Raw genomic sequence first — 27,023 nt, forward strand, 5'->3', positions numbered from 1 at the left:
CACAGCTGCTTTTGCATATGAGGTGTATGAAGGATTTCAAAGAAAAGAAGAAACACTAGCAGTAGCAAACGATCTTGAAGATGCCTACAATAAAGTCCAGTTTGCGCACCTCATGGAGCTGCTACTAAGGTATGGAGTAAGTTTGACACTGACAAGATGGATAGCAGCAGCGCTTCAGGAAAGAACCGTCGTCCTACGCCTCGGAGATTGGATGTCTGCACCTTCTAAACTATCCATGGGACTGCCACAAGGGTCTCCGCTTTCTCCTGTCCTCTACAATGTCTACACGAAGGGCCTTGCAGACTTAAACAACAATGGAATAGCTCGGGTGCTTACTCTTGCGGATGATGGCCTGGTCTTCAAAACTTCGAAAGATGCTCAGGAAAGAGCTAAAGCCGTCCAGAAACAACTAAACAATATTGCTCAATGGTGCAAAGACACAGGATCTTTCATCAATCCAGCAAAAGCCCAAACGTTGCTGTGCACCCTCAACAACAGAACCGCGAGCAAATCACCACTTTCTGTGTCACTCGATGGGATTCAGATCGAGAAAACTGAATGCCTACGCTACCTAGGAATACACTTCGACAGGATGCTGACCTTCAGAAAACATACGGAAAATACTGTTCTCAAATGCAAAAACGGCCTTTCAGCCTTAAAAGCAATGGCAACCAAAGGTATTGAACAACGCCACCTCTTCCTGCTATACCAATCACTCGTCCTCAGTGTGATCGACTACGGATTTGGGCTAACAACACCGTCTCAAAGCAACCTCCTAAAATTAGAAAGAGTTCAAAATGAAGCTATGAGGCTGATCCTTGGAACAACAAAAGACACGCCCACAGAAACCATGTGATACCTGCTTGACCTTCCTTCAGTGCAGGCCAGAAACAAGTTAGAACAGGTCAAGACCTACTTCAAAGCATTAGAAAACCCTCAAAACCCACTGCATGACGCAGTCAAAGAACCAAAAGGCAGCCATCTAGGACGAGGAAGATCATGGATGGGGCAAGCAGAAGACACAATCCAGCTAGTATGCCGACTACAAGACCTGAAAGAAACAAAAGAATGGGAGAAAAACCCCGAAAACCTCAACCATCTATTCAACACAGCCATTTCACCCACTCTAGGAAGACATTGTCGGGAATGGCCAGAGGGCAAAACTGATGCGGAAGTGAAACTACTCATAGAAGAAAACAGTACAGAAGAGGACATCATCATATACACAGATGGCTCAGTCACCAAAGACCAATCCGGTTGGGGATTCACTGCGAAACAAAATGGAAAAACAGTTAGGGAAGAGAATGCTGCCTACAAAGTCACAACCTCCAGCCTAACGATGGAAGTTGAAGCTGTGACACATGCCCTCCAGTGGCTATCGTCCATCCATACGCCCGGAAACCAACATGCCATGATTCTAACCGACTCAATGAACCTCATACAGAAAATTGAAAACGGAATGGGAAGCCCAGAGTGGCATATGGCAATGCGCAACTTTCAGATTAAAAAACTCACATGGTCATACTGCCCGGGACATGCAGGTGTTAAGGGAAATGAGCGAGCTGACAGACTTCCTGGTAACGCAACACCAACGAGCGGCCTACATCTAGGAAAATCGGAAATCCTCAGAAAAGTCAAAGAATATCAAAAAGAACAGGTACAAGGCCATCACACCATCGATCGCCTCAAAGAAATAAAAGCAGAGAGAGGGAGTGGCCGTAAGTCTAACATGAAAGGTAGAGCACGATGCTTTGCTAATCAAACAAATATCGGCATCATTTCCAAACCAACATTGCGCAAATTTCTTCAAAACGGAACAGAGTCTCTGTGGGCTTTTACAAATACAATAGACTGAGCAACACACTAGACGCCACGTTCTTGGCATCAGAGATCTTTTGCCATCCCTCTTGCGGCCTATCAGTGCCAGCCTCTGTGCGTGTGTGTATGTGTGTGCTTGTGTGTATGTGTGGGTCTGTATTTTTGAGTGCGTTTGTGCATGCGCGAGAGTGTAAGTGTACACAAGTGTCAGTAGAGTTCTGTGCACGTGTGTGTGTGTGTGTGTGTGTGTGTGTGTGTGTGAGGGGGAGGTGGGGGTGCGGGGGGGAGGTGGGGTAGAGGATGAGGTATGTGAGTGTATGCATGCCTACACTGTGGGAGCAACAGGATATTGGAACGTATATATATATATATCTTTGTATATATGTGTGTGGAGATATGGGCATATGTGTGTGTGCTTGTACAAGTAAGTGTTCATCTGTGTGTGTGTGTGTGTGTGTGTGTGTGTGTGTGTGTGTGTGTGTGCCGTGGAAGCTATGATACGTAGACTAGAAATGAGTGTGTGGAGGAGGGGGGTAGAGGAGGTGCAGGATAATGTGTGTGGTGTGTGTGTGTGTGTGTGTGTGTGTTGGAGCTCATGTACGTTTATATGTATTTGACTGTGCTTTCATATCTCTGAAACTGCATGTTCGGTGCATATCTGTTATGCATGCGTGGGTGTATATGTGAATGTGTGTCTTCATGTTTTACATCTATTTGCTTATTTATCTTCTTTTTTTTAACATTATAGTTATTATTTATTTATTTATTTGTGTAAGCTTATCTATCATTTATTCACCTTTTTTTTCCTCAAGGCCTGACTAAGCGCGTTGGGTTACGCTGCTGGTCAGGCATCTGCTTGGCAGATGTGGTGTAGCGTATATGGATTTGTCCGAACGCAGTGACGCCTCCTTGAGCTACTGAAACTGAAACTGAAACCACAACATGGCCCCTGTATAGCTTTACCTGGCACTACAACATGGCCACTGTACAGCATTACCTGGCACTACGACATGGCCACTGTACAACATTACCTGGCACCACAGCATGGCCCCTGTATAGCTTTACCTGGCACCACAACATGGCCACTGTATAGCTTTACCTGGCACGCACCACAACATGGCCACTGTACAGCATTACCTGGCACTACAGCATGGCCCCTGTATAGATTTATCTGTCACCACAACATGGCCACTGTACAGCATTACCTGGCACTACAACATGGCCACTGTAAAGCATTACCTGGCACCACAACATGGCCCCTGTACAGCTTTACCTGGTACCACAACATGGCCACTGTACAGCTTTACCTGACACCACAACATGGCCACTGTACAGCATTACATACCATCACAACATGGCCCTTGTACAGTTTTACCTGGCACCGCAACATGGCCACTGTATTGCTTTACCTGGCTCCACAACATGGCCACAGTACAGCTTTCCCTGACATCACAACATGCCCACTGTACAGCATTACATACCATCACAACACGGCCCCAGTGCAGTTTTACTTGGCACCACAACATGGCCACTGTACAGCATTACCTGGCACCACAACATGGTCACTGTATAGCTTTACCTGGCACAACAACATGGCCACTGTACAACATTACCTGGCACCACAGCATGGCCAATGTACAGCATTACATACCATCACAACATGGCCACTGTACAGCATTACATACCAACACAACATGGCCACTGTGCCGTTTTACCTGGCACCATAACATGGCCACTGTACAACATTACCTGGCACCACAACATGGCCACTATACAGCTTTACCTGGCACCACAACAGGGCCACTGTAAAGCTGTACATACCACCACAACATGGCCACTGTACAGGTTTACCTGGCACCACAACATGGCCACTGTATAGCTTTACATACCACAACAACATGGCTACTGTACAGCTTTACCTGGCACCACAACATGGCCACTGTACAACATTACCTGGCACCACAACATGCCACTGTATAGCTTTACCTGGCACCACAACATGGCCCCTGTACAGCTTTACCTAGCACTGCAACATGGCCACTGTACAGCATTACCTGGCACTGCAACATGGCCACTGTACAGCTTTACATACCACCACAACATGACATGGCCACTGTACAGCTTTACATATCACCACAACATGGCCATTGTACATCTTTACATACCACCACAACATGGCCACTGTACAGCTTTACATATCACCACAACATGGCCATTGTACAGCTTTACATACCACCACAACATGGCCACTGTACAGCTTTACATACCACCACAACATGGCCATTGTACAGCATTAGCTGGCACCACAACATGGCCACTGTACAACTTTTCCTGACACCACAACATGCCTTCCATATCAAACTACTTTCCCTGGAGAATGCGAGTCCTTGTTGTACACAGCCAACTGTCTTATAAATGCTCTCTCTCTCTCTCTCTCTCTCTCTAACACACATCCAATACAAGACGAAAAACAAGAGAGGCAAGGCCTTCAAGACTCACTTGTGATACACTTTATAAAAAAAATCTAATCGTTAAAATGTATTTGTTATTATAAAGCTTCGGGTTAAAAGAAAAAGAAAAAAAAAGTCCTAACGGCAGATTCAAACTCCGCGTGTTCGGGTGAGGAGAAACTGTCTTACCCATTACACTATTGTGGCTCCTTAACTGACGTTCAAAAATATAATATTTAAACATACTTTTTTAAAGGGTGATAAATCGACTGCGGTATTCGCATTGAGAACGCTGTTTAAATCATATTATTCTGGTGTATCTTGGGCATTCAAAAATCTTTAAGGGCAATTAAAAATTCTTTTTACGTCCGCGGTAAAGGAGACGTGGCTATCGCCGCAATCACACTGCAACATTCAGCCGTTTTCTCTGGATCTAGATAGATGTACAAATTTAGTTACACCCGGCTGACAAGGTCGATTCAATTTCTCTTTTATGTTCATTCTAGTTTTATAGTTTTAAAGTTGATATGAAAATTGAGTACTTTGTTAAACTAATAACACGTAGAGACAAGTACAAGTACTTCTAAACGTTGTAAGAAGTGAAAAGGACTTCATTTTGAGAAAAGTGAAGACTGGAAATTTTTACGTTTCATCAGTTCAAGGGTATTAACTTTCATGGTTTATTATTTTTAACTGTGAATTCCGACTGATTCTGTGGATATTTTTTTATGGCAGTTTGGGGCATAATCTAGTAAGTGATGAGGCGTTCACAAATCTTTCTCTGAATAAATATTTAACGGTCTCCTTCTCTAACTTTCCATCACATGTTATCGTGTATTGTCGATTGAATATACAATTGAACGGGCAGGTCAACAACTTGAAACAAAATGACCTCGTTCGCGTTCATGAAGAATATGAGCACGCGCTTTGAATATGTATAAATATGTGTACACAATTGATTTTTGCCCATGACCGTCAGGGCTCAGCCAGTAGATCTATAAAGTCCACTCATCGTATTGATTTTATTATTTTCCGAAAAAGACCACTTGGGCGAATGAACATAGTGAAAGCCCTTACACTGAGAGTAAAACACACAAGCTTTTTATGTATTGAGTATAATTTCAAAATGTCATATTTAAGATGAGAAAGATCAGTTTAAAGCAAATTAAGTCCCCTAGCATTAATTACAGATTAATTTCCCTTTTTTACTATCTGCACCAAAGACATGCAAAATAAATATAACTTCCATGCTTAGCAAAAGAAGTTCCTGTTTGAACAAAAAATGATAAAAATGACTGCTCTTGTTGTGCCAGAATATCAGATCAAAGTGCCAAGTTTAGAGAATTAAAAAAATATAAATATAACAGTAAATGCAGTTTGCATATAATTTGGCTTAAAATTTTTTTTTTGGGTGCCCATCCCAGAGGTGCAATATTGTTTTAAACAAGATGACTGGAAAGAACTGAATTTTTTCTATTTTTATGCCTAATTTGGTGTCAACTGACAAAGTATTTGCAGAGAAAATGGCAATGTTAAAGTTTACCACGGACACACAGACAGACAGACAGACACACAGACACACACACACACACACACACACACACACACACACACACACAGACAACCGAACACCGGGTTAAAACATAGACTCACTTTGTTTACACAAGTGAGTCAACAAGTTAGAAATAAAACAAAAACAATAACAATAAAACATCGTGCTGAATGACGCCTGCATTTTCGGAACAGAGGGGTCGTGGCATCTAAAATGTAAGTTATGTATACATAATGAACCCAAAGCATTCAAGTACAACATACTATATACAAACAAGCGCGCAGACACACAGTCGCGAAAACGCCACCCCCTCTCCCCACTACACACACACGCGCGCAATTCAAGATTCAATCTCCTTTCACCCCGTTCGGGGTATGGAGGAAATAAAACATACATGGAAAACAACTAATAACTGAACTGTATTAATAACAGTCATGTAGCGAGAGGAAGCATTTTTGTTTGGGTGATGTCACACAGACACACACACACACACACACACACACACACACAAATTGTGCACATATATTACGCTTACTTTCTGTGCGCATGAAAAGAGGCGTACGTAAAACTCTTTCCTTCGTAGTCTCCAAAGAACTTGCTGTCACACAGACGGATGTGATAGATCTCATTCCCCGAGCATCGCCCGTACAGCTTCTGCCACTCCTCGCTGGATAGCTGGCCCTCCCTGTCATCAACATCATCACTGTCATCATCACTGTCATCATAACTACCGTCATCACCACCACTGTCATCACTGTCATGACCACCACTGTCATTATCACTGTTGTCATCATCACTGTCATCACCACCACTGTCATCATCACTGTTGTCATCATCACTGTCATCACCACCACTGTCATCACTGTCAGCATCACCACTGTCATCACTGTCAGCATCACCAGCCAGCGCTGCCTTCGGCAGACTCCATAAAAACATTTGGAACAGGAGAGTTATCACCCTGGAGACGAAGCTCAAAGTATACAAGGCCATAGGTCTCACCACACTGCTCTATGGATGTGAATCATGGACGGTCTACAAACGCCACGCCAAAATGCTGAACCACTTCCACACCACCAGCCTCAGAAAACTTCTCGGCATAAAGTGGCAAGAGAAGATCCCTGACACAGAGGTGCGCACTCGTGCAAACTTGCCCAGCATCTACACCATCTTGATGCAGGCCCAGCTGCGCTGGGCAGGCCATGTAGTTCGCATGCCAGACCACCGGCTACCCAAGAAACTGCTGTACGGCGAACTCCAACATGGCAAGCGCTCCCATGGAGGCCAAAAGAAGTGCTTCAAAGACACTCTGAAAGCTTCTCTGAAGGCCTTCAACATCAGCCACGACACATGGGAGCTGAATGCAATGGACAGACCAAAGTGGCGTTCAGCTGTCCACAAAGGCACCAAATCCTGTGAGGCCAACAGAATCGCTGAAGCAGAGCAACGCAGACAGGCCAGGAAAAGCAGTGCCAGCAAGTCTCCGACAGCCGCCACCATCCCCTGTCCACACTGCGTCAGAACTTTCCGGGCGCGGATTGGCCTGACCAGTCATCTGCGCGCCCACAGAGCCCAACCCACCCACCCCCAGGATGACTAGATGGTCCTCGTCGATCCCGTCGGACGAACCACATCACTGTCAGCATCACCACTGTCATTATCATCACCACTGTGTTCATCACTGTCATCACCACCACTATCATCATCATTGTCATCCTGAGAGAAATCGTGGGCTTTCATTCACTTTGTCCGAGTAGACCAACAGTCACAGTCGAACTACAACACGCACATGCTAAATTCTGGTGTTCCTGCTAACTATCGTTGGCTCTCATCATCTTTACAGGTGTTTTTTTTCCTGACGTTGCAACTTGGATGTCAAACAATAAAGTTAAGTAAAACTGTGCTATGACTGAAGCCATCCGTTTCTTTGAAAAGTATCAATCCAGTTCCCTTTCAGTTCCTATTCCTACTTCACTCCCACTGGCTGATAGTGAAATCGAATTCTCTGACTGTGTCTGTGGCCTTGGCGTTCTTCTTGACAGCGATCTTTCCCTGAAAAAAAAAAACCAGCATGTCACGAAAACCTATCAACTAGCCTACTGCGAGCTCAAGCTCAAGCGTTTCTCTTCAGTTCATTCATTTCTACAGAGGAAGCAACGAAGATTCTGGTCTCTTCTTACATCCTTTCTCGTCCCGACTGTTGCAACTCCTAAGCGCATTCAGAACTCTGCTGCTATGTTTATTTTATGAATCTAGAAATCAACCTTGCACTCCTCTACTTTATAAATTGCACTGATATCCAATGGAATAAACAATTAAACACACACACACACACACACACACACACACACACACAAACAAACAAACAAAGAAGTGCTCCTATCTCTGCTTCAAAATTATGACAGGCTCTGCTCCTCAGTATCATAGCATCACTGATCTATCACCGACAGCTTGTAACGCAGCGCTTTGTGTCAGGGTGCATGCAGAAGACAGTTGATGGTGTGATGGCGGTAAAAATCAGGGGGTGCAAGAGACGTGGGGACATACAGTGAAACTTACTGTTCCCGTGATGTGGTTGCAGCAGCGGAATGATTGTGGATATAGGGCAGAGAACGACAAACAGACAAGACAGACATAATGACAGACACAGACAGACGTACTGTCCCCTTGACGTATGCAGCAGCAGGGTGACGAAAGTTGAGGTACCGGGACACAGACAGTTGTTGGCCAGCAAGGCGTACTTGAACTCATCCTCACAAACCACGTGATCTGAACATCAACCATCACAGCAGTCAGTGACTGGCAATATACAGTAACACCATCAACATTTACAACATTAACAACGATGACTGAAATCAATGCAGACGATTTGTACAAATCATCCAATTTGGCACATATTTTTCACTTTGAAGTTGGTGATGGGAGTTGACTGTGAACTTTACCCTTGCAAGAGCACAATTCCTTACTTAATTTCACCATAAAGTACCCTACTGGCTGGGCTTTTTCTTTTTCTTTCTTTTTTTCCCACTCACTCCATTCGTGAGAAGAGACAGCGTGTCTTGTTTAAGTCGCAATATCAGAAGGATAATCTGGAGCCGAGAGTTTAATTCCATGTTTAAGATCTTTCGCGGCCTACTGGTGACCGGTGTTGACTTGAACAGGCCTACCGTTCTCTGCAAATTATTGAGAATATAACGCTAGCTTCTGGAACAAAGCAGAATGTCATAGTGAAGTCATGATTGCACTCATGTGTTTTTTCATTGATACGTCGCCTTCTCATGTAGAAGTTCTGTTCTTTGTCTCTAGATGGAAATCTGCACAGCTTTGAAAAGCAAGATTATCCCAAACACCAAAATTGAATGCTATTAATTCTTCTTCTTTTTTTTGGCGGGGGGTGGGGGTGGGGGTGGGGTTATCGAGTTGTCAGCTGACATTTTTAATCGAGCTTGCTTTGCTGTGGCTGTTCCTCCAAGTTGGTTGGTCTGAATTCTTTTGTTTTGCCAGCCTTGAGTCCAGTATCCTCTCTTGGACATGTCTCATCAGCAGAAATCTGGACATGTCTCATCCGCAACAGTGACTCAGTACAGGTGAGATCTACTGGTAGGCTTGTTCGGAACGAGAAACACAGACGTAAAAAGCGAGGCATACACATCATGAAGCGAGGCAAATAAACAGATGTAATAGATGACATAAGCAGATAGAAGAGACAGACAAAAAAAGGTGAGAAGCGAAACATAGCCCACACGCAGAAGTAAAATATTGGGGAAACAAATTTAAGCACCTTAACTTAGAACTTCATTTTATCAGAAACTACGAGAAAGGAGTGCATGGGAAAAAACAGGCAAGTAAACACCACGAAACACTTTTCAATTCATTTTCGAATAATTTTCAAATTAACTGATAAACGAAATGTTATGTTGGCTTGCCCGGATTGTTTACATGCCGTTGGTCACGTAGGAAGTGACGTAGGTACGTCATTGACTTCATAACTTTTGAATCGAGGCCCTTTTATGATTATCTATTTAATTATTCTGTATCCCTCTTATTGAGTTTAAATGTTAAATTTCCTTAAGATCTTTCCTTGAAATTTTGTTTTGTCTCTGCTTATCCGATCACTAACGTTTCCTTTGCAGGTAATCCAAAAATTGCGCAGGAGAGTGCGAACTGAATCTTAACTTAAAATTACAACAGGTGAGTCCACTTGTTCAGCTTCAGAGGTTCCATGCTGCACTTGAATCACAGGCGACAGTTCCTTTGAGCTTCGGTTGCTTGGTACAGTAGTCACAGTGTCTAATGGTGAACGAGGTACAATGTGTCTTCTGTTGAGACGCTGTTGTCCAGTTGGTGTATGAAGCTCATAGACTGTTGCCAAGGTATTTGTTGACGATTTTTTTTCTCAATCGAATATTTAGCTTTCGGCCATATTTTACATTCTATTTTGTCTTCGTGCCATATTGAGGTCAAATATGGGCAACTTTGCATATCATTTCTTGTTTCTGCCTTCGAATATATGAATGTTTACTTTTGCTCTCATGTTCATTATCACTGAAGTCATTTGGCTTTCACAAATGATTCCTCAATGCCCTGGCCAGCGCGTTGGGATGATGTGTATATCAGGCAATTGCCCCTTGTTGATTAATGTGTGTATCAGGCAGTTGCCCCTTGTTGATTAATGTGTGTATCAGGCAGTTGCCCCTTGTTGATTAATGTGTGTATCAGGCTGTTGCCCCTTGTTGATTAATGTGTGTATCAGGCAGTTGCCCCTTGTTATTTTCTGCTTTTCATTTTCTGCGAACATATGATGTGCTGAGCATCCTGAAGCTGTCATGGCTTTCATAATTGCTTCTGTGACAACATGTAATGCTTTTTAACACTTTGAAAATAAAATAAAATGGTAAACGGCATAGAAATTAAAGTGCTTATGATTTGTTGCTTTGGTTAATCTGTCTTTTCTTTTGCTTTGGGTAGGTTGGTGATAGCTTGTGGCATGGATCATATGTTGTGGGTATCATGATAACAGAAGCGATGTTGATCATGAAGATGAGGATGAGAATACCTTGACGCTCACCTATAGATGTGCTATGAGAAACAAGAGCAACAAATGCTGGTGGATCAGGCACAACTGCTTGTTAGTTGAGCACCACGCCCATGTTACCAGCCACCAATGTATCCACGTTAGCAACACTGCTGTGCAGTTTCGTTATGTTAGGAAAACCACACGTGCGTTCGGCGTTACATAATGGGCCTCCCAGATTGATAAAAGGTTGCTTTGTCAGTGGATGACTGCTAATCAATTTCAGTAAGGCAATGAAGACTTTAATCATTGTGAGGACTAGATTCTACACAAGAGAAGGTGAAAACAATGAAAATCGGTTTTCTTTAAACACCTTAACGCTAAAGAATCGAGCCGAAATTTCTGTTGTGGTGCATTCCACCAACAAGCATTCAAATACGACACATACCATTGAATGGCTGGAAAAACTGGGTGCTCATATTTCACATGTTCAAATTTCCTGCACCTTCCCTACCTAAGTAGACACTCTGACGAATGTAACAGATCTGGTAAGAGATGACGGTGATGATGATGATGATGTGGATACTTATATGGTGCCTATCCTCGGTTGGGGTGTAGGGGCTCTGGATAGAGGTAGTACCTTTGGTGTCTGGCATGCTGCTTCCTACTAGATAGGATGGACGGGCATCACTGGTCCTCATCCACCCCTAAATCTCTCACGTGTTGGCTACAAGCGCCACACCCCGGTAAACCGCTTCAGCTGGCGGGCTAAACCACGTGAGGGGGTGGTGTTTACACTGCACCACTGGGCGGAAGAGCGGCGACAGGCGGCCAACGACTAGGGCGGAAGGGTCCCATGATGGACTCAACGTCTAAGTGTACATGACCGAGGGCGTACCACACCATAATCGTGGACTACGGCTTGCGGTCTTGGCTTGGAGAGGAGACGGGCGCCGCCAAGCTTTACCAAGTCCACTGAAAGGACATGAGGAGGAAGAATCAGTTTTCCAAGCCGTGTCGGCCGGGGCCCGGATTAACAACGACCGCGCGTCCCATTGACTCACTTCAGGGTGGGAGCGATAAGTGGGCTACTGGAGTGAGAAATACCATCAAAGTACCCACGCAATGTACAACCATCGGAACGTGGAATGTTCGTACCCTGTATGCCTGTGGTAAGCACCATGAACTGACTCACGAACTGAAGCGCTACCGCTGGGATGTCATAGGACTGTCAGAAGTCAGATGGACTAGTTTCGGCGAAACGACAACAGATGAGGGACACAAGATCTGGTTCTCTGGGGAAGAAAAGAAACACGAGTACGGGGTGGCCTTCATTGTACGGAAGGAAATTGCAGGCAGTGTCATCAGCTGTACACCCGTCTCAAGCAGACTTATTACCATCAGTATTTCTGCCAAACCCCACAACCTGACAATCATCCAGGTCTATGCTCCATCGACAGACCATGACGATGAGGAAACGGAGGAGTTTTACGAACAGATTGACTCCATCATAGCAACAGTCCCATAAAGAAAGACATGCTGATAGTCCAGGGAGACTGGAATGCCAAGGTCGGCCCAGATGCATACCAGAATTGGGCAGGAACAACTGGTAAATTCGGCATTGGGGAAACCAACGACAGAGGCCTTAGATTGCTGGAGTTTGCCAAAAGCCATCGCCTTAACCTAGCCAATAATCTCCACCCGCATAAGCTGTCCAGAACCGCAACCTGGCACTCACCAAATGGGCAAGTCCACAACCAGATAGACTTCATCCTGACCCCACAACGTTACAAGTCCAGTATCAATAAAGCCAACACAAGGACGTTCCCAGGAGCTGATATCGGCAGCGATCATGATCTTGTCTTGGCAACCTTCAAGCTCAAGCTGAAGTGCAAGCGTTTTCCAAGGAATCCCCGTATCCGCTTTGACCTAGAAAAGCTGAAGGACCCCGAAATCGCGGATGTGTTCCAGGCTCAAGTAGGCGGGAAGTTCGCAGCCCTCAACTTAATGGACATCGACGTAGACACCCTTGCTAACAACATCAAAGAGGTGCTAACTACAACAGCTGAACAAGCTGTGGGAAAAAAAGCGAAAAAGGATCCAACCATGGGTGACAAATGAGGTCCTAGATCTGTGCGACAAGCGGCGAGAACTGAGGAAAAAGAAACGCTCTAGTAATGAAGCCAGGACGAAGCACCAACAGGTGAACAGAGAAGTCAGGACGAAGATGAAGGCAGCCAAAGAAAACTGGATAGAGGAGCAGTGCGAAGAAGTTGAGAAAGGCATGGAAGCAGGGAACAGCAAAAGAGCCTATAGCACCCTCAAGACCCTCACCAAGACTAGCCAGCCAAGATCAGCTGTCATCGAAGATAAGGATGGCAAGCTACTGACAGATAGCGAAGAAGTCCTGAAGAGGTGGACAGAATACTGTGACGGCCTCTACAACTACCAGCTCAATCCAGACTCATCCATACTGCAGGACAACCCACGATCCACAGACAGTGAGGGAAATCTCCAAGTATTGAAGGAGGAGGTTGAGGCTGCAATACAGAGTCTGAAGCCAGAGAAATCCCCAGGAGTGGACAACGTCCCATCTGAGCTTTTGAAGTACGGAGGGAAGGAGACCACAGAAGCACTAACAATGCTATGTCAGAAGATCTGGACAGAAAAGAAGTGGCCAACAGAATGGACCCAATCGCTGGTGATTCCTCTACCCAAGAAGGGCAACCTCAAGCAGTGTCAAAATTACAGGACTATAAGTCTGATTAGCCACCCAAGCAAAGTCATGCTCCACATCATCCTCAACCGATTGAAATCTAAGGTTGAGGAGCTGCTATCAGAAGAACAAGCAGGCTTTAGAAAAGGGCGGAGCACTGTCAAACAAATATTCAACTGTCGAGTCCTCATTGAAAAACATCTACAACACCAAAAGAACATCTTTCACAACTTCATCGACTTCAAGAAGGCATTCGATCGGGTGTGGCACAGCGGCCTCTGACAAGTACTGAGAGGCTTCAACATTGATGAAGGGCTCATTCAAGTCATCCAGGCCCTCTACGAACATTCCAGCAGCGCAGTGCTCCTCAACAATCAACAAGGACAGTTCTTTCGGACCACAGTCGGAGTCAGGCAAGGATGCCTATTATCCCCAGTACTTTTCAACATCTTTCTGGAGAGAATCATGCAAGAGGCCCTCGAAGACCACCACACTTCCATCACCATTGGCGGCAGGCCAGTCTGCAATCTTCGATTCGCAGACGACATCGAAATCATGGGGGGCACTAACACCGAGCTCCAGGATCTAACAAACAGACTCACTACAAGAGCAAGTGCTTACGGCATGGAGGTCAGCACAGAGAAGTCAAAGGTCATGGTCAACAGCACAACTAACATCAGTGCCAACATAACCATGAATGGTGAGCCCTTGGAAGAAGTGACCAGCTTCAAGTACCTGGGAGCAACCCTGTCCAAAGACGGCACCTGCACAGCAGAAATCCGAAATAGGATTAATTCTGCAACGGCAGCGATGGCCAGACTGAACAGGGTATGGAAGAGCAACATCAGATTCCATACAAAATTCCTGCTCTACAAGTCACTGGTGGTCTCCATCCTCTTATATGGATGTGAGACATGGACACTGATGGCAGAAACATAAAGAAGAATCCAAGCATTCGAAACCAAGTGCTTGAGGAGACTACTACACATCTCCTATAAGGAGCACAAGACCAATGACTATGTGCGGAACCTGTGCAGAGAAAGAGCTGGTCCGACAACGTCAAGGAATGGACCAAAATGACGATGCCAGATCTCCTCACGACAGCTGCCAACAGAACGGCGTGGCGAGCTATGACATCTTCCTCATATCCCCCCAACGACCCCAGCGGTCGAGGGTATGAGTGAGTGAGTGATCCTCTGTCGGAGACCAGGCTCTAAGCTCTTTACAAACAAGGAGTTATTTGCACAACAGGTTGCCAACCCGGGTAGAGCCGACTGATAGCTGTCATTGAGCGCTCATCATTCGTTTCATGTGTCATTCAATTGTGTTTTAGTAATGCACACATATACTCATACAGACATATAACATGTTACGTGTAAGCCATTTTCTTTATTCACCCCGCCATGTAGGCAGCCATATTTCGTTTTCGGGGGTGTACATGTTGGATATGTTCTTGTTTCCATAACTCACCGAACGCTGACACACATCCAACACTAATAAGAGATGAGATTCAGAAATAATTTTTGTAAACACATTTGGAAAAGAAACATCTAAATACGCCAAAACTCAAACATACAAGTAGATAAATAAACATGTAAACAATTGAATTTTAAACAAAACAGCAAGAAAGCCAGCTAACAAAGTAAACTTGTCTCAAATTTGGTGTGAATCAGAAGAGCCACCAACGTGATGTGCACACACACACACACACACACACACACACACACACACACACACACACACACACACAGAGAGAACCGGAAGTAAGTAGAACGGAATGAAACAGGTGAAGGGCTACCTGCAAAATTGACGTGGAACTTGTTCTCCGGTCGGAAGATCTGCACGTACAGAGGACACTTAGGAGCAAAATCCCTCACTGCCCACGACCTGAGAATGGTGTGCTGATCCTGCCATAAATCAGTCAATCATACAATGAATTAATCATTCCCTAAATAAGTTATTCATTCAGTCAGTCGGCAAGTCAATCAGCTCGCACAGGCCAACCCGCCACCAACTCAAACGAGTCAGCCGAAGCTACGTATCAGCCAAACAATTACATAAATAAAAAATTAACAGTGCAAATATAATAAAAATAAATTTTAAAAAAACATCAAAAAGTGTTCGTACTGTTCATGGTGTGAGTGAATACATTCGCACATACATTTGTGTCGGTCTGAACCTGTAAACACACACACATACACACCCGCGCGCGCGCGCTACACACACGGACATACGCACGCACGACCGCAGACACATATACATACACATGCGTACGCATTGTTATACATACACATGAGTACGCACTGACACACGCACCACACAGTCCTCACCGCACCCAAGGTAAAAGACAGAGCGTTTCACTCACCGCTGCATTTTTGTCAGCATAATTCCGTGCCGCCAGAATGAAACAAGCTTCGGCATCCTGCATCCTGCACACACACACACGCACACACACACACGCTCACGCATGTTCAACGATGATTTTATTACAACACACATCCAATGGGACTGAAAAATGTACATGTATAAAACGAAAATGGTTTCAGTTCCGTGAAATGATCATGTTATCACCAAGCCAAGTCACCATTCCAAGTTTGATGAAAACATGAGCACTACTGGGCTTTCCCCAAAAAATTTAACCCAAAAATGACATTAACATTTGACTTCTCACTCTGCTTACCATATACTCACAAAGAAGATTGAAAGGACGTATTCCCATGTACCACTAAAAACTTTCGTTTATATATCACCTGCGTTTGCCAAGAAAACGCAAAAACACATACTTATACACGCGCAAACACAGATACAGAGACAGACACATTCTGTCGTAATTCTAATGCCAATGTTCCTGAAAAACATGGCCTTTTTCTAAATGTTGTTAATCGCTGAATTGTCGTCTCCGTTGTACTGTCGCTGGCGACAATTTGGCAGAGCTCAGTTAACCGCTGAATTGTTGCTGGCGACAAAAAATAATCAGCAAACGGTGACAAATCAATGTTTAACAGACTTCCGTTAAATTGTCGCTGGTGCCAATTCAGCGGATCGGCGCCAGGGGGGTATTCTGTGCATTTGCGTCCTGGCAAAGCTCGAGAGCATGTAAATGTTCTCCCAGGTATATGTTCTCCAAGGTTTATATTCCCCCACGGTTATGTTCCCACAGGTCAACCATGGTCAGTAGTCAGTGGTGGTCAGTGGTCAACGAAGTGGTCAGTGGTGGTCAGTGACAACCAGCAGTGGTCAATGGTAGTCAGTGGTCAGCAGTGGTCACTGGCCATAATGTTTAGCAGTGACTGATGGTCAGTAGTGGTCAGCAGTGGCTAGTGCCTTCGGTGGTCAGTGGTCAATAGTGATCAGAGTTGGTCAGCGATCACTAGTGGTCAGAGGTGATCAGTAGTGGTCAGTGCCGTCAATGGTCAGTAGTAGTCAGTAGTTGTTAGTAGTGGTCATTGGTGGTCAGTAATAGTCAGCGGTCAGTAATGGTCAGAGGTGGTTAGTGGCGGTCAGTGGCAGTCAGCGGTGACCAGTGGTCAGTAGTGGTTAGCAGTGTTTAGTAGTCAGCGGTCAGTAGTGGTCATTGGCGGTAAACGGCGACCAGTGGTCTGTAGTGGTCAACAGTTAGTAGTGGTCAGGGGTGGTCAGTGGTCAGTAGTTGTTATTAGTTAGCGGTGGTCAGTGGTCAGAAGTGGTTAGCAGTTGTCAGTTGTGGTCAGTAGTGGTCAGCGGTTAGTAGTGGTTAGTAGTGCCTGCCTATGTGTGCGTATGTGTTGGGGTAGCTGTTAGATACACATGTATGTTAAAATGTATGTATGCAGTGTGTGTGTGTGTGTGTGTGTGTGTGCGTGCGTGCGTGCGTGCGTGCGTGCGTGTGTGTGTGTGTGTGTGTGTGTGTGTGTGTGTGTGTGTGTGTGTGTGTGTGTGGTCACATTTTGGTGTGTGTATGTAACATAGATATAATGTTTTATGTTATCAAAAGCGTTTTTGTAAAGCACCTAGAGCAGATTTCTGGATAGTGTGCTATATAAGTATCCATTATTATTATTATTATTAGTTATCAATGGTGGTTAGTGGCGGTCAGTAGTTGTCAGCGGTGTTCAGTGCTCAAAAGTTACCAGTGGTCATCATGGTCAGTGGTCAGTAGTGGTTTGAGATCAGTTGTGATCTGTCATCAGCAGTGGTCAGCGGTGGCGAGAGGAAGTCAGTGTCCAGCGCTTATAATTGGTCAGAAGTGGTCCGTGGCCAGCAGTGGTCAGCGGTGGTCAGCGGAGGTCGGTGGTCAGCAGTCAGTAGTGGCCAGAGGTGTTAATAGGTCAGTGGTGGTTAGTGATCATCGGTCGTCAGTGGTGTGATCAGTGGTGATCAGCAGTAGTCAGTGGTCAAAACCAGTGAAAAAAGAATATTGCATAAGCTATGGTAGTCAGCAGTGGTTCCAAATCTGGTGTAACATAGACCTGGGGAGCGGGAGGGGGGACAAAGAGCCAGAAAACGAAAAATTTGGGGAACAAAGACCTATGTGTACACAGTCCTGGGGGAATAAGACCTGGATGAATTTAGAGAAAGTTTGGGAGAACATAGACCTATGGGTGTATTGGGCTGACCCCACTAACCTCTTGTACACAAACACGAAAATATACATTATCTTTCTTACTTTCTTTTTTTCAATTTAAAAATCTTTTAAACTTTCTTTGTTTCGTTGATTTATTCATTTCTTCCTTCCACAATTTTGCTTTTAACTGTTCTTTCTTCTGTTTTTCTTTTCTTTACTTGCTTAAATTCCCTTTATTTTTTCTTTCTTTCCTTCCTTTTTTCCTCCGTTTCTTTTTTTTTTCCTTTCATTCCACGCTTCTTCACTACTTTTCCTTTCATTCCACGCTTCTTCACTACTTTTCCTTTCATTCCACGCTTCTTCACTACTTTTCCTTTCATTCCACGCTTCTTCACTACTTCTCCATTCCACACTTCTTCACTACTTTTCCTTTCATTCCACGCTTCTTCACTACTTTTCCTTTCATTCCACGCTTCTTCACTACTTCTCCATTCCACACTTCTTCACTACTTTTCCTTTCATTCCACACTTCTTCACTACTTCTCCATTCCACTCTTCTTCACTACTTCTCCATTCCACACTTCTTCACTACTTTTCCTTTCATTCCACTCTTCTTCACTACTTCTCCATTCCACTCTTCTTCACTACTTTTCCTTTCATTCCACACTTCTTCACTACTTCTCCATTCCACTCTTCTTCACTACTTTTCCTTTCATTCCACACTTCTTCACTACTTCTCCATTCCACACTTCTTCACTACTTTTCCTTTCATTCCACGCTTCTTCACTACTTTTCCTTTCATTCCACGCTTCTTCACTACTTCTCCATTCCACACTTCTTCACTACTTTTCCTTTCATTCCACGCTTCTTCACTACTTCTCCATTCCACTCTTCTTCACTACTTCTCCATTCCACTCTTCTTCACTACTTTTCCTTTCATTCCACACTTCTTCACTACTTCTCCATTCCACACTTCTTCACTACTTTTCCTTTCATTCCACTCTTCTTCACTACTTCTCCATTCCACTCTTCTTCACTACTTCTCCATTCCACTCTTCTTCACTACTTTTCCTTTCATTCCACACTTCTTCACTACTTCTCCATTCCACTCTTCTTCACTACTTTTCCTTTCATTCCACACTTCTTCACTACTTCTCCATTCCACTCTTCTTCACTACTTTTCCTTTCATTCCACACTTCTTCACTACTTCTCCATTCCACTCTTCTTCACTACTTTTCCTTTCATTCCACACTTCTTCACTACTTTTCCTTTCATTCTTCATTGACTTCCTTTCGTCTTCAACATCATAAACACACTGAAAAACAAACAGCAACAATTTGGCGTTTACTGAGTAACGGCTGATTTACCGCTTATGTCGGTTAACTGAGATCCGCCAGTTTTTATCCGGTGACAACTCAGCGGTTAACAGTGTCCTCATTTTATTTCATTGCCATCCTGCCCTGCAGCTGATCACTCCGGTAGTAATAAGTCGTGGCCAGTCTGATTCACCATGTGCCGACAGAACACAAGCTTCTAAGTCACCTACTGACGACAGTACTTTCTTTTCTTTACATTACTGTATTGTATCACCAGTATAACAAGCCAGTTAGAAATACTAACTATATTTGAGTACCACCATAGGCATTCCTCACCTGCACCGAGCCAGATCGGCATCTTTGAGCGCAGAACCCTGCACGTAGATGACCCGCTGGGCCCATAGAGGAACCTGAAGCAACATCTTCATCGTGCTGTCCAGCTCACACGGCGACAGCATCACCACAAAGAAATCCTGAGACACACAGAGCATACTTCATCAATGCCGGCTATAGTTTGTCCACGCTGGGACTGATTTTCTTTTGTCATGAACACACACACACACACACACACACACACAGCCCACAACTGGGGAATTTATTGCCCAGCATAGGTCAGAAGGAAAAACAACTATCCAATATGTTGCCCAGGGTAGGTCAGAAGGAAAAACTATGCAATATATTGCACAGGACAGGAAGGAAGAGAGAGAGAGAAAACAAAATGTGGAAAAGATAAGAGTACGAAATGTAAAATGGAGAGGTTGAGTGTCAGTGACACGAGAAAGAAAAACAAAATATTGGAAGGGTGCGAGTGAGTGGATGAATGGGGGAAGCGGGATTAGGACAGAAAATTAATCAATAATCAAATATTGTATGCAATACTTCTATAGTTTATTATTTGAAAAGAGGATGATGTGGGGACCTACAGTAAACAACCAACTGGACTATTCAACACATAACTAGCTAACTTTAATCCAGAACATTTTGAAATACATAACTTTCCCCCCAAAAAATTAACATTTGAAACTAATAACACGTGTTCAACAATTTATGGAGGAAAAAAAAAAGGTTTCATTTCTAGACAGCGGGTTAAAACGTGCTCTACCGTTAAACGTCCCTTGCAAATGCATTCAATGTTTTCACAATAATTTGTGTAGGGGGCATTTAGTAATAACTTAAATGCCATGCTCTTATTAACAGCCCTGCAAGTTCTTTTAGCAGAAGTGTTAACTTCAAAAGACACAAAGGAATTTACCATATTTCTTTCAACAATATTACACATTTCAAATGATGATAAACGATGGGTAAGTTCAACTGCATTCAAAGCAATTCTAGCTCCAAGTTTTACAGGATGATCTGCATGTTCATTAGAAATAAGCCCTCAATGTGAGGGAATGCAACACATTTCAATATTAATTCCTCTCATGAATACAGTGAATCAAAAATCTTATTTAAAAAAATGATGTAATTAATGTTTGTACAACCCGATTTGATACACTGCAGAACTGATTTTGAATCGACACAAAATATAACATTAATCAAGTTTAGGGGCAGATCAACAAGATACATTAATGTCATAAGAATAGCAATTAATCCAGCTGTAAAAATTGAGAAGCCCTTTCCATTATTATATGACTTCAATTTTCAAAGCAGGAATTGTATATCCAGAACCAGTAAACTGATTTTCTAGAACAGAACCGTCTGTATATATTCTTAAGTGGTGGGGGTATGTTTCAGACAAGTGTGATTTGATCCGAGAAGCTAGAATATTGGGATTTTCATCTTTCTTGATGTCACAGTATTGAATGTCAGCTGCTCCACTTAATTCCCATAATGGAACTGGTGAAGTACTCATAGTCAGAGCAACATTTTGTGGATCTACATTCGATTCATTGATAGTATCAGACAAGTATACAGAAATAGTTTCTAGATTTCTGTTCTGTTTCGCTCGTTTAAAAAAAAATTGTCAGACCGTATATTCATCTCAGTTTTGACAGATTTTTCTGTAGCACGATTACATATTTTGCCGATGCTAGTTAAAAAAAAATCATTAAGAGGTAGTATTCCTGCAGCTCTATACGACTGTAATGTGTTCGTATGAAACGGAACACCTAGAGCTAACTTTATGGCTTTGCTATTTAGGCTTTGCAATCTTTTAAGGTAAGGATTCGGAGCAGAGAAAATTCCTCCTGTCCATACGTCAATCTGGATCTTACCACTGCTGTAGCGAGATGATATAACAATGCGGAACTGGGAAGCAAAGCTATGGTTTATATGTTAAGAAGATGGTTTTTGAAAATGAATTTGGATTCTTATTGAAAAACAAGGTTAGAAGATGAAAAAAAAACTACAAAAAAACAAACAAAAAACCCCAAAAAACCCACCCAAAAACATTCGATTATAAAGAACTTATATGTTCGCATCCTTTCAGCAAATTCGACATTCTCAAAGGGAAAATAACGAAAATTATATATGTTTTTTTTTTTTGCAGTTCAACAGTGACTTACAGCCAGTGAGATATGTCAGTGATTTCAAAGAAATGGGACAGGGATTCAGTGGCTTGTTTCCGAACGAGGACGTTGCGTCTCTATAGTCCGTCAACGTTGGCGTGATACTCGCAACCGAGAAGTATGTGCCCGATATGTTAAAAATATCGTTCGTTTACTTATTTATAGTTTGTTCATCTAAGGTGATGATATTAGACTGAAAATAAATGATATTATTATTATTATTTGGATTATTATCATTCCTATCATAATGATGATTGTTAGTATTAATTTGAAATCGACATTTCTGTATATTCGAATGAAAAGTGGGGCGGTTGAGGTGGGGGGCAGGGGGGCGCGGGGGGGGGGGGGCGTGGGGGGGGGGGGAAAGGGGGGGAGACTAAGAAAGGAAGAGAGACAGACAGAGAGACAGACAGACAGACAGAGAGAACAGAATGTGGAAAAGATAGAGTACAAAATCTAAAATGGAGAGGGTGAGTGTCAGTGATTGGAGAAAGAAAAAAACATAATATTGGGACAGGTGTGAGAGGCGGGACGGGGGAAGCGGGATTAGGGAAAAAAATCAAATATTGTATGCTCTACTTCTGTAGAATAATTTTTGAAAAGACGTTCATAGGGGACCTACAATAAACAACCAACTGGACTATTTAACACATAACTAGCTAACTTTAATAAAGAACAGTTTGAAATATCTAACTTTTTCCAAAAAATGTTAACATTTGAAACTGGTAACACGTGTTCCGTAATTTCTGGTGGTAAAAAAGGTTTCATTACTAAACAGCGGGTTAAAACGTGCTCTACCGTTAAACGTCCCTTGCAAATGCATTCAATATTTTCACAATATTTTGTGTATGGGGCATTTAGTAATAACCTAAATGCCATGCTCTTAACAGCCCTGCCAGTTCTTTTAGCATTTAATAAGGCAGAAGTGTTAACTTCTAAAGACAGAAAGGAATTTTGCATATTTCCTTCAACAATAATACACATATTAAAAAGATGAAAGTACAGAAAACATACAAGTAAAATGTAACGTCTTTAAATCATCATGAACAGATGATATTGACGGATTAGCTGGTCACGAGCAAGAACTAACAGACTTAGTGAACCGCTTGGAAGAAAAATCAACAAAATTTGGTATGGAAATCAGCGGGGGAAAAACAAAAGTGATGACAAACAGCAACTTCACATCAGAAATCAAAATCAAAGACCAGAAACTTGAAAATGTTCACAGATTCAAATATTTGGGATCTATCGTGACAGACGAGGGATCAAAACCAGAAATACTGTCAAGAATTACCCAGACCACAGCCGCAATGACCAAGCTCAAACACATCTGGAGAAACAGAAAAATCGCCATCAGTTCCAAAATCAGACTGATGCGCTCTCTGGTCGTGTCAATCTTCTTATATGCATGTGAATCATGGACCCTCACAGCGGACTTAGAGAGAAGAATAAGAGCTGTAGAAATGAGGTGCTTCCGAAGACTCTTAGGCATCTCATACAAAGACCACATCACGAATGAAGAAGTCAAGAGACGCATCCGCAATGAAATCGGGCCCTATACTGACCTTCAAACACTCGCCAGACAACGAAAACTGAAGTGGTTTGGTCATGTCACACGCTCCTCTGGTCTTGCTAAAACAATCTTACAAGGCACAGTGAGGGGAGGAAGAAGAAGAGGCAGACAAAGGAAGAGATGGGAGGACAACATTCGAGAGTGGACAGGCATGGAGCTGAGAGACACCCTGAGAGCGGCCGAGAGACGCGAGGACTGGGGAAAGGTGGTTAACAAAGCTTCGAAGGCGCCCCAAAGGATTCGGAATCTGAGGGATCGGTGACGGTGACGGTGAACAGAAAGAAGTAAACTGGGATTTGGCCAGACCACAATACCTGTTAACAGTCTCCAAGGTAACAAAAGCGTACTGTTTCTTCTCAAACTCAAGTAGAAACCTCCAAAACAGTGGATAAAATTAAGGTTAAACGTCTGCATCACATTAAACATCTGCGTCAATCGGCTCCTACAGAAACTGGCCAGAGAGAGAGGAAGGGGGGAAAGAGAGAGAGAGAGAGAGAGAGAGAGAGAGAGAGAGAGAGACAGACAGACAGACAGACAGACAGACAGACAGACAGACAGACAGACAGACAGAAACAAAGAGACAGACAGATAGAAACAGGCATACAGACAGACAGAGACAAGTTTGCCAACACCCCTGTCTCATGACATATTTTCAGTCCCACTGGATTCTATCACATGCGGTATCTTCTGCAGCCAACGCCACAACCAACACGAACACACCCTGTGTCAGGTGTGTCCTGGTGCAGTCAGTCACCTGTAACATGGGGTGAGTGTAGAACTCGTGCAGTCAGTCACCTGTAACATGGGGTGAGTGTAGAACTCGTGCAGTCAGTCACCTGTAACATGAGGTGAGTGTAGAACTCATGCAGTCACCTGTAACATGTGGTGAGCGTAGAACTCGTGCAGTCAGTCACCTGTAACATGTGGTGAGCGTAGAACTCGTGCAGTCAGTCACCTGTAACATGTGGTGAGCGTAGAACTCGTGCAGTCAGTCACCTGTAACATGTGGTGAGCGTAGAACTCGTGCAGTCACCTGTAACATGGGGTGAGCGTAGAACTCGTGCAGTCAGTCACCTGTAACATGTGGTGAGCGTAGAACTCGTGCAGTCAGTCACCTGTAACATGTGGTGAGCGTAGAACTCGTGCAGTCAGTCACCTGTAACATGTGGTGAGCGTAGAACTCGTGCAGTCAGTCACCTGTAACATGGGGTGAGCGTAGAACTCGTGCAGTCAGTCACCTGTAACATGTGGTGAGCGTAGAACTCGTGCAGTCAGTCACCTGTAACATGTGGTGAGCGTAGAACTCGTGCAGTCAGTCACCTGTAACATGTGGTGAGCGTAGAACTCGTGCAGTCAGTCACCTGTAACATGTGGTGAGCGTAGAACTCGTGCAGTCAGTCACCTGTAACATGTGGTGAGCGTAGAACTCGTGCAGTCAGTCACCTGTAACATGGGGTGAGTGTAGAACTCGTGCAGTCAGTCACCTGTAACATGCGGTGAGCGTAGAACTCGTGCAGTCAGTCACCTGTAACATGGGGTGAGCGTAGAACTCGTGCAGGAAGTCCAGGACGGTGTCGGCCTGCAGGGTCGTGGTGCAGACAACCACGTGTTTCTCTGTCTGGGCACGGTGACTGCTGTACGTGCCCCCCATCTTCTGCCGCTCCAGCCACGTCAGGGCCAGCTGCTCGAACTGTCACACACACACACACACACACACACAACACACACAACGCACACACACACACACACACACACACACACAACACACACACACACACACACACACACACACACACACACACACACACACACACACACACACTTTGACAGAAAAACTGGCACACTTGCAGGCAGAAGAAAGGGTAACGCTGCACTGTGGCGACGCTCTCCATGAGCAGCCCGAAAATCATGGAGGCAAATCTGTTGTCACAGAGTAATGCAATACAATACAATACAATACAGACACATAGACACACACATAATATGAATATATGTACTTAGCCTGTGTTTCGGTTATCTGTATGTCCATGTCTTTGTGAGTATGTATGTGTGTGTTCGTGGTAAACTTTAACAACATAATTTTCTATATTAATAAAAAACAACAACAAGGAAAACAAACCAGTTCTTTCTCACATTCTAATTACAATGACACTGCGCTTCTGGGATGGGCACACAATTATAAAGAAGCCAAAACGTTTCCACGATCGGGTTTCTGATACGTTTTTATTTCAAATACCAAAAGTTAGCACTTTGACATACTGACACACTGATTCATAGCAGTCACTGTATCATTTTTAGATAGAATGGGAACTTCTTCTATCTGGTATGGAAGTACCATTGATGCATTTTTCTACCAGGAACAGTAAGGGACATGAGCGAAGTAACCCGTTGCGTGTCCTGCGTGGAATCGCTCTCTGCAAGCCGAACTGTGTACTCTTTGCACTGCTCTTTGCTTTTGCTTTCAGTGTTGGGTATTCTGCAGCGTTTCTCGTTCGACCTTGCTCCTTGGTCACATTTTGCCAAATCGTTTTGCGTGTCTATGAAAATCTATGACGATGGCTACATCTTTTTCGACCGTCAATGCCGTCTTTTTGAAGCACAAAGACATTCCGGACGGGGACAACAGGCGGTCGACTGTTTTGGAGATTCGTCTGGCGGCGGAACGAGTGGCGGGTCAAGGTCTTGGGCGCACAGCACATCAGGGGTCTCTACAAAGGAAGCACAGACGGAAATCATCAAAGGCTGAGGGACACCTGTATCCAGGTAGCACACACTAATCTATTCATCCATCGCACTGATACAGGTAATGAAAAACAAACTACAAAAGTATGGCTTTACAACATCCCGGTCTCAGTCGCTGACTCTTAAAGTGAAACTTTTTAAGCCAAAGTGTACCACAAGGAAAAAAATCCGTTTAAAAAAACTGTAGTTTGTCAAGATGTTTGAAAAACAATTACAATATGTCAGAATGTCCGAACGACGTGGTTTGTGGAGAGTGTTAGCAGCCAGGACACAAGGCAGGTGATGCCACATGTCAATGGAAAGACAGACAGACAAACGAAACTCGATAGGAAAAACAAAAAAAACTGCACGCAGGAAAAAATACAAAAAAATGGGTGGCGCTGTAGTATAGCGACGCGCTCTCCCTGGGGAGAGCAGCCCGAATTTCACACAGAGAAATCTGTTGTGATAAAAAAAGAAGAAAAAAACCCCCAAAAAACCCCCAAAACAAAAACAAAAACAAATACAAATACAAACAGAATCCTAACATTTCCCTCATAACAACGAGTCAAATGTGAAATCTGCTGTCAAGTGTGACAGTCATTCTGCTGGTCATGTTGGCAGGAGGCGCACATCGGTCCTTCAAAATACACTGCATTCTTCTCTAGAGCAGTTCTTGTGGAGCAGGTCTCAGAACCCTATGCGTAGCCGTTCTGCTGAGCGACGCAGCCCGACGAATCAGGAAGGGAAGCCCAGACAAATCACAAATCAATCGCACTGTCCTTTCAACGTAAGCCGGTCGGTAAGGGAGGGAA

At 43.8% G+C, this 27,023-nt stretch overlaps 1 protein-coding gene across 1 annotated transcript in view; it reads right to left on the reverse strand.

Moving 5' to 3' along the window:
• Window positions 1-27,023, reverse strand: part of LOC143276251 (potassium channel subfamily T member 2-like) — a 288,909-nt gene that overhangs the window by 73,665 nt on the left and 188,221 nt on the right. Inside the window, exons 9-14 of the mRNA XM_076580729.1 lie at window positions 25,013-25,177; window positions 19,744-19,880; window positions 15,913-15,976; window positions 15,346-15,454; window positions 8,478-8,586; window positions 6,356-6,505 (exon numbers count right to left, since the gene is read on the reverse strand). Of these exons, the coding sequence (XP_076436844.1) occupies window positions 6,356-6,505; window positions 8,478-8,586; window positions 15,346-15,454; window positions 15,913-15,976; window positions 19,744-19,880; window positions 25,013-25,177 (734 nt within the window). The remainder of the gene's footprint in view (window positions 1-6,355; window positions 6,506-8,477; window positions 8,587-15,345; window positions 15,455-15,912; window positions 15,977-19,743; window positions 19,881-25,012; window positions 25,178-27,023) is intronic.

This window comes from Babylonia areolata, chromosome 31 (genome assembly GCF_041734735.1).
Source record: "Babylonia areolata isolate BAREFJ2019XMU chromosome 31, ASM4173473v1, whole genome shotgun sequence".
NCBI lineage: Eukaryota > Metazoa > Mollusca > Gastropoda > Neogastropoda > Buccinidae > Babylonia > Babylonia areolata.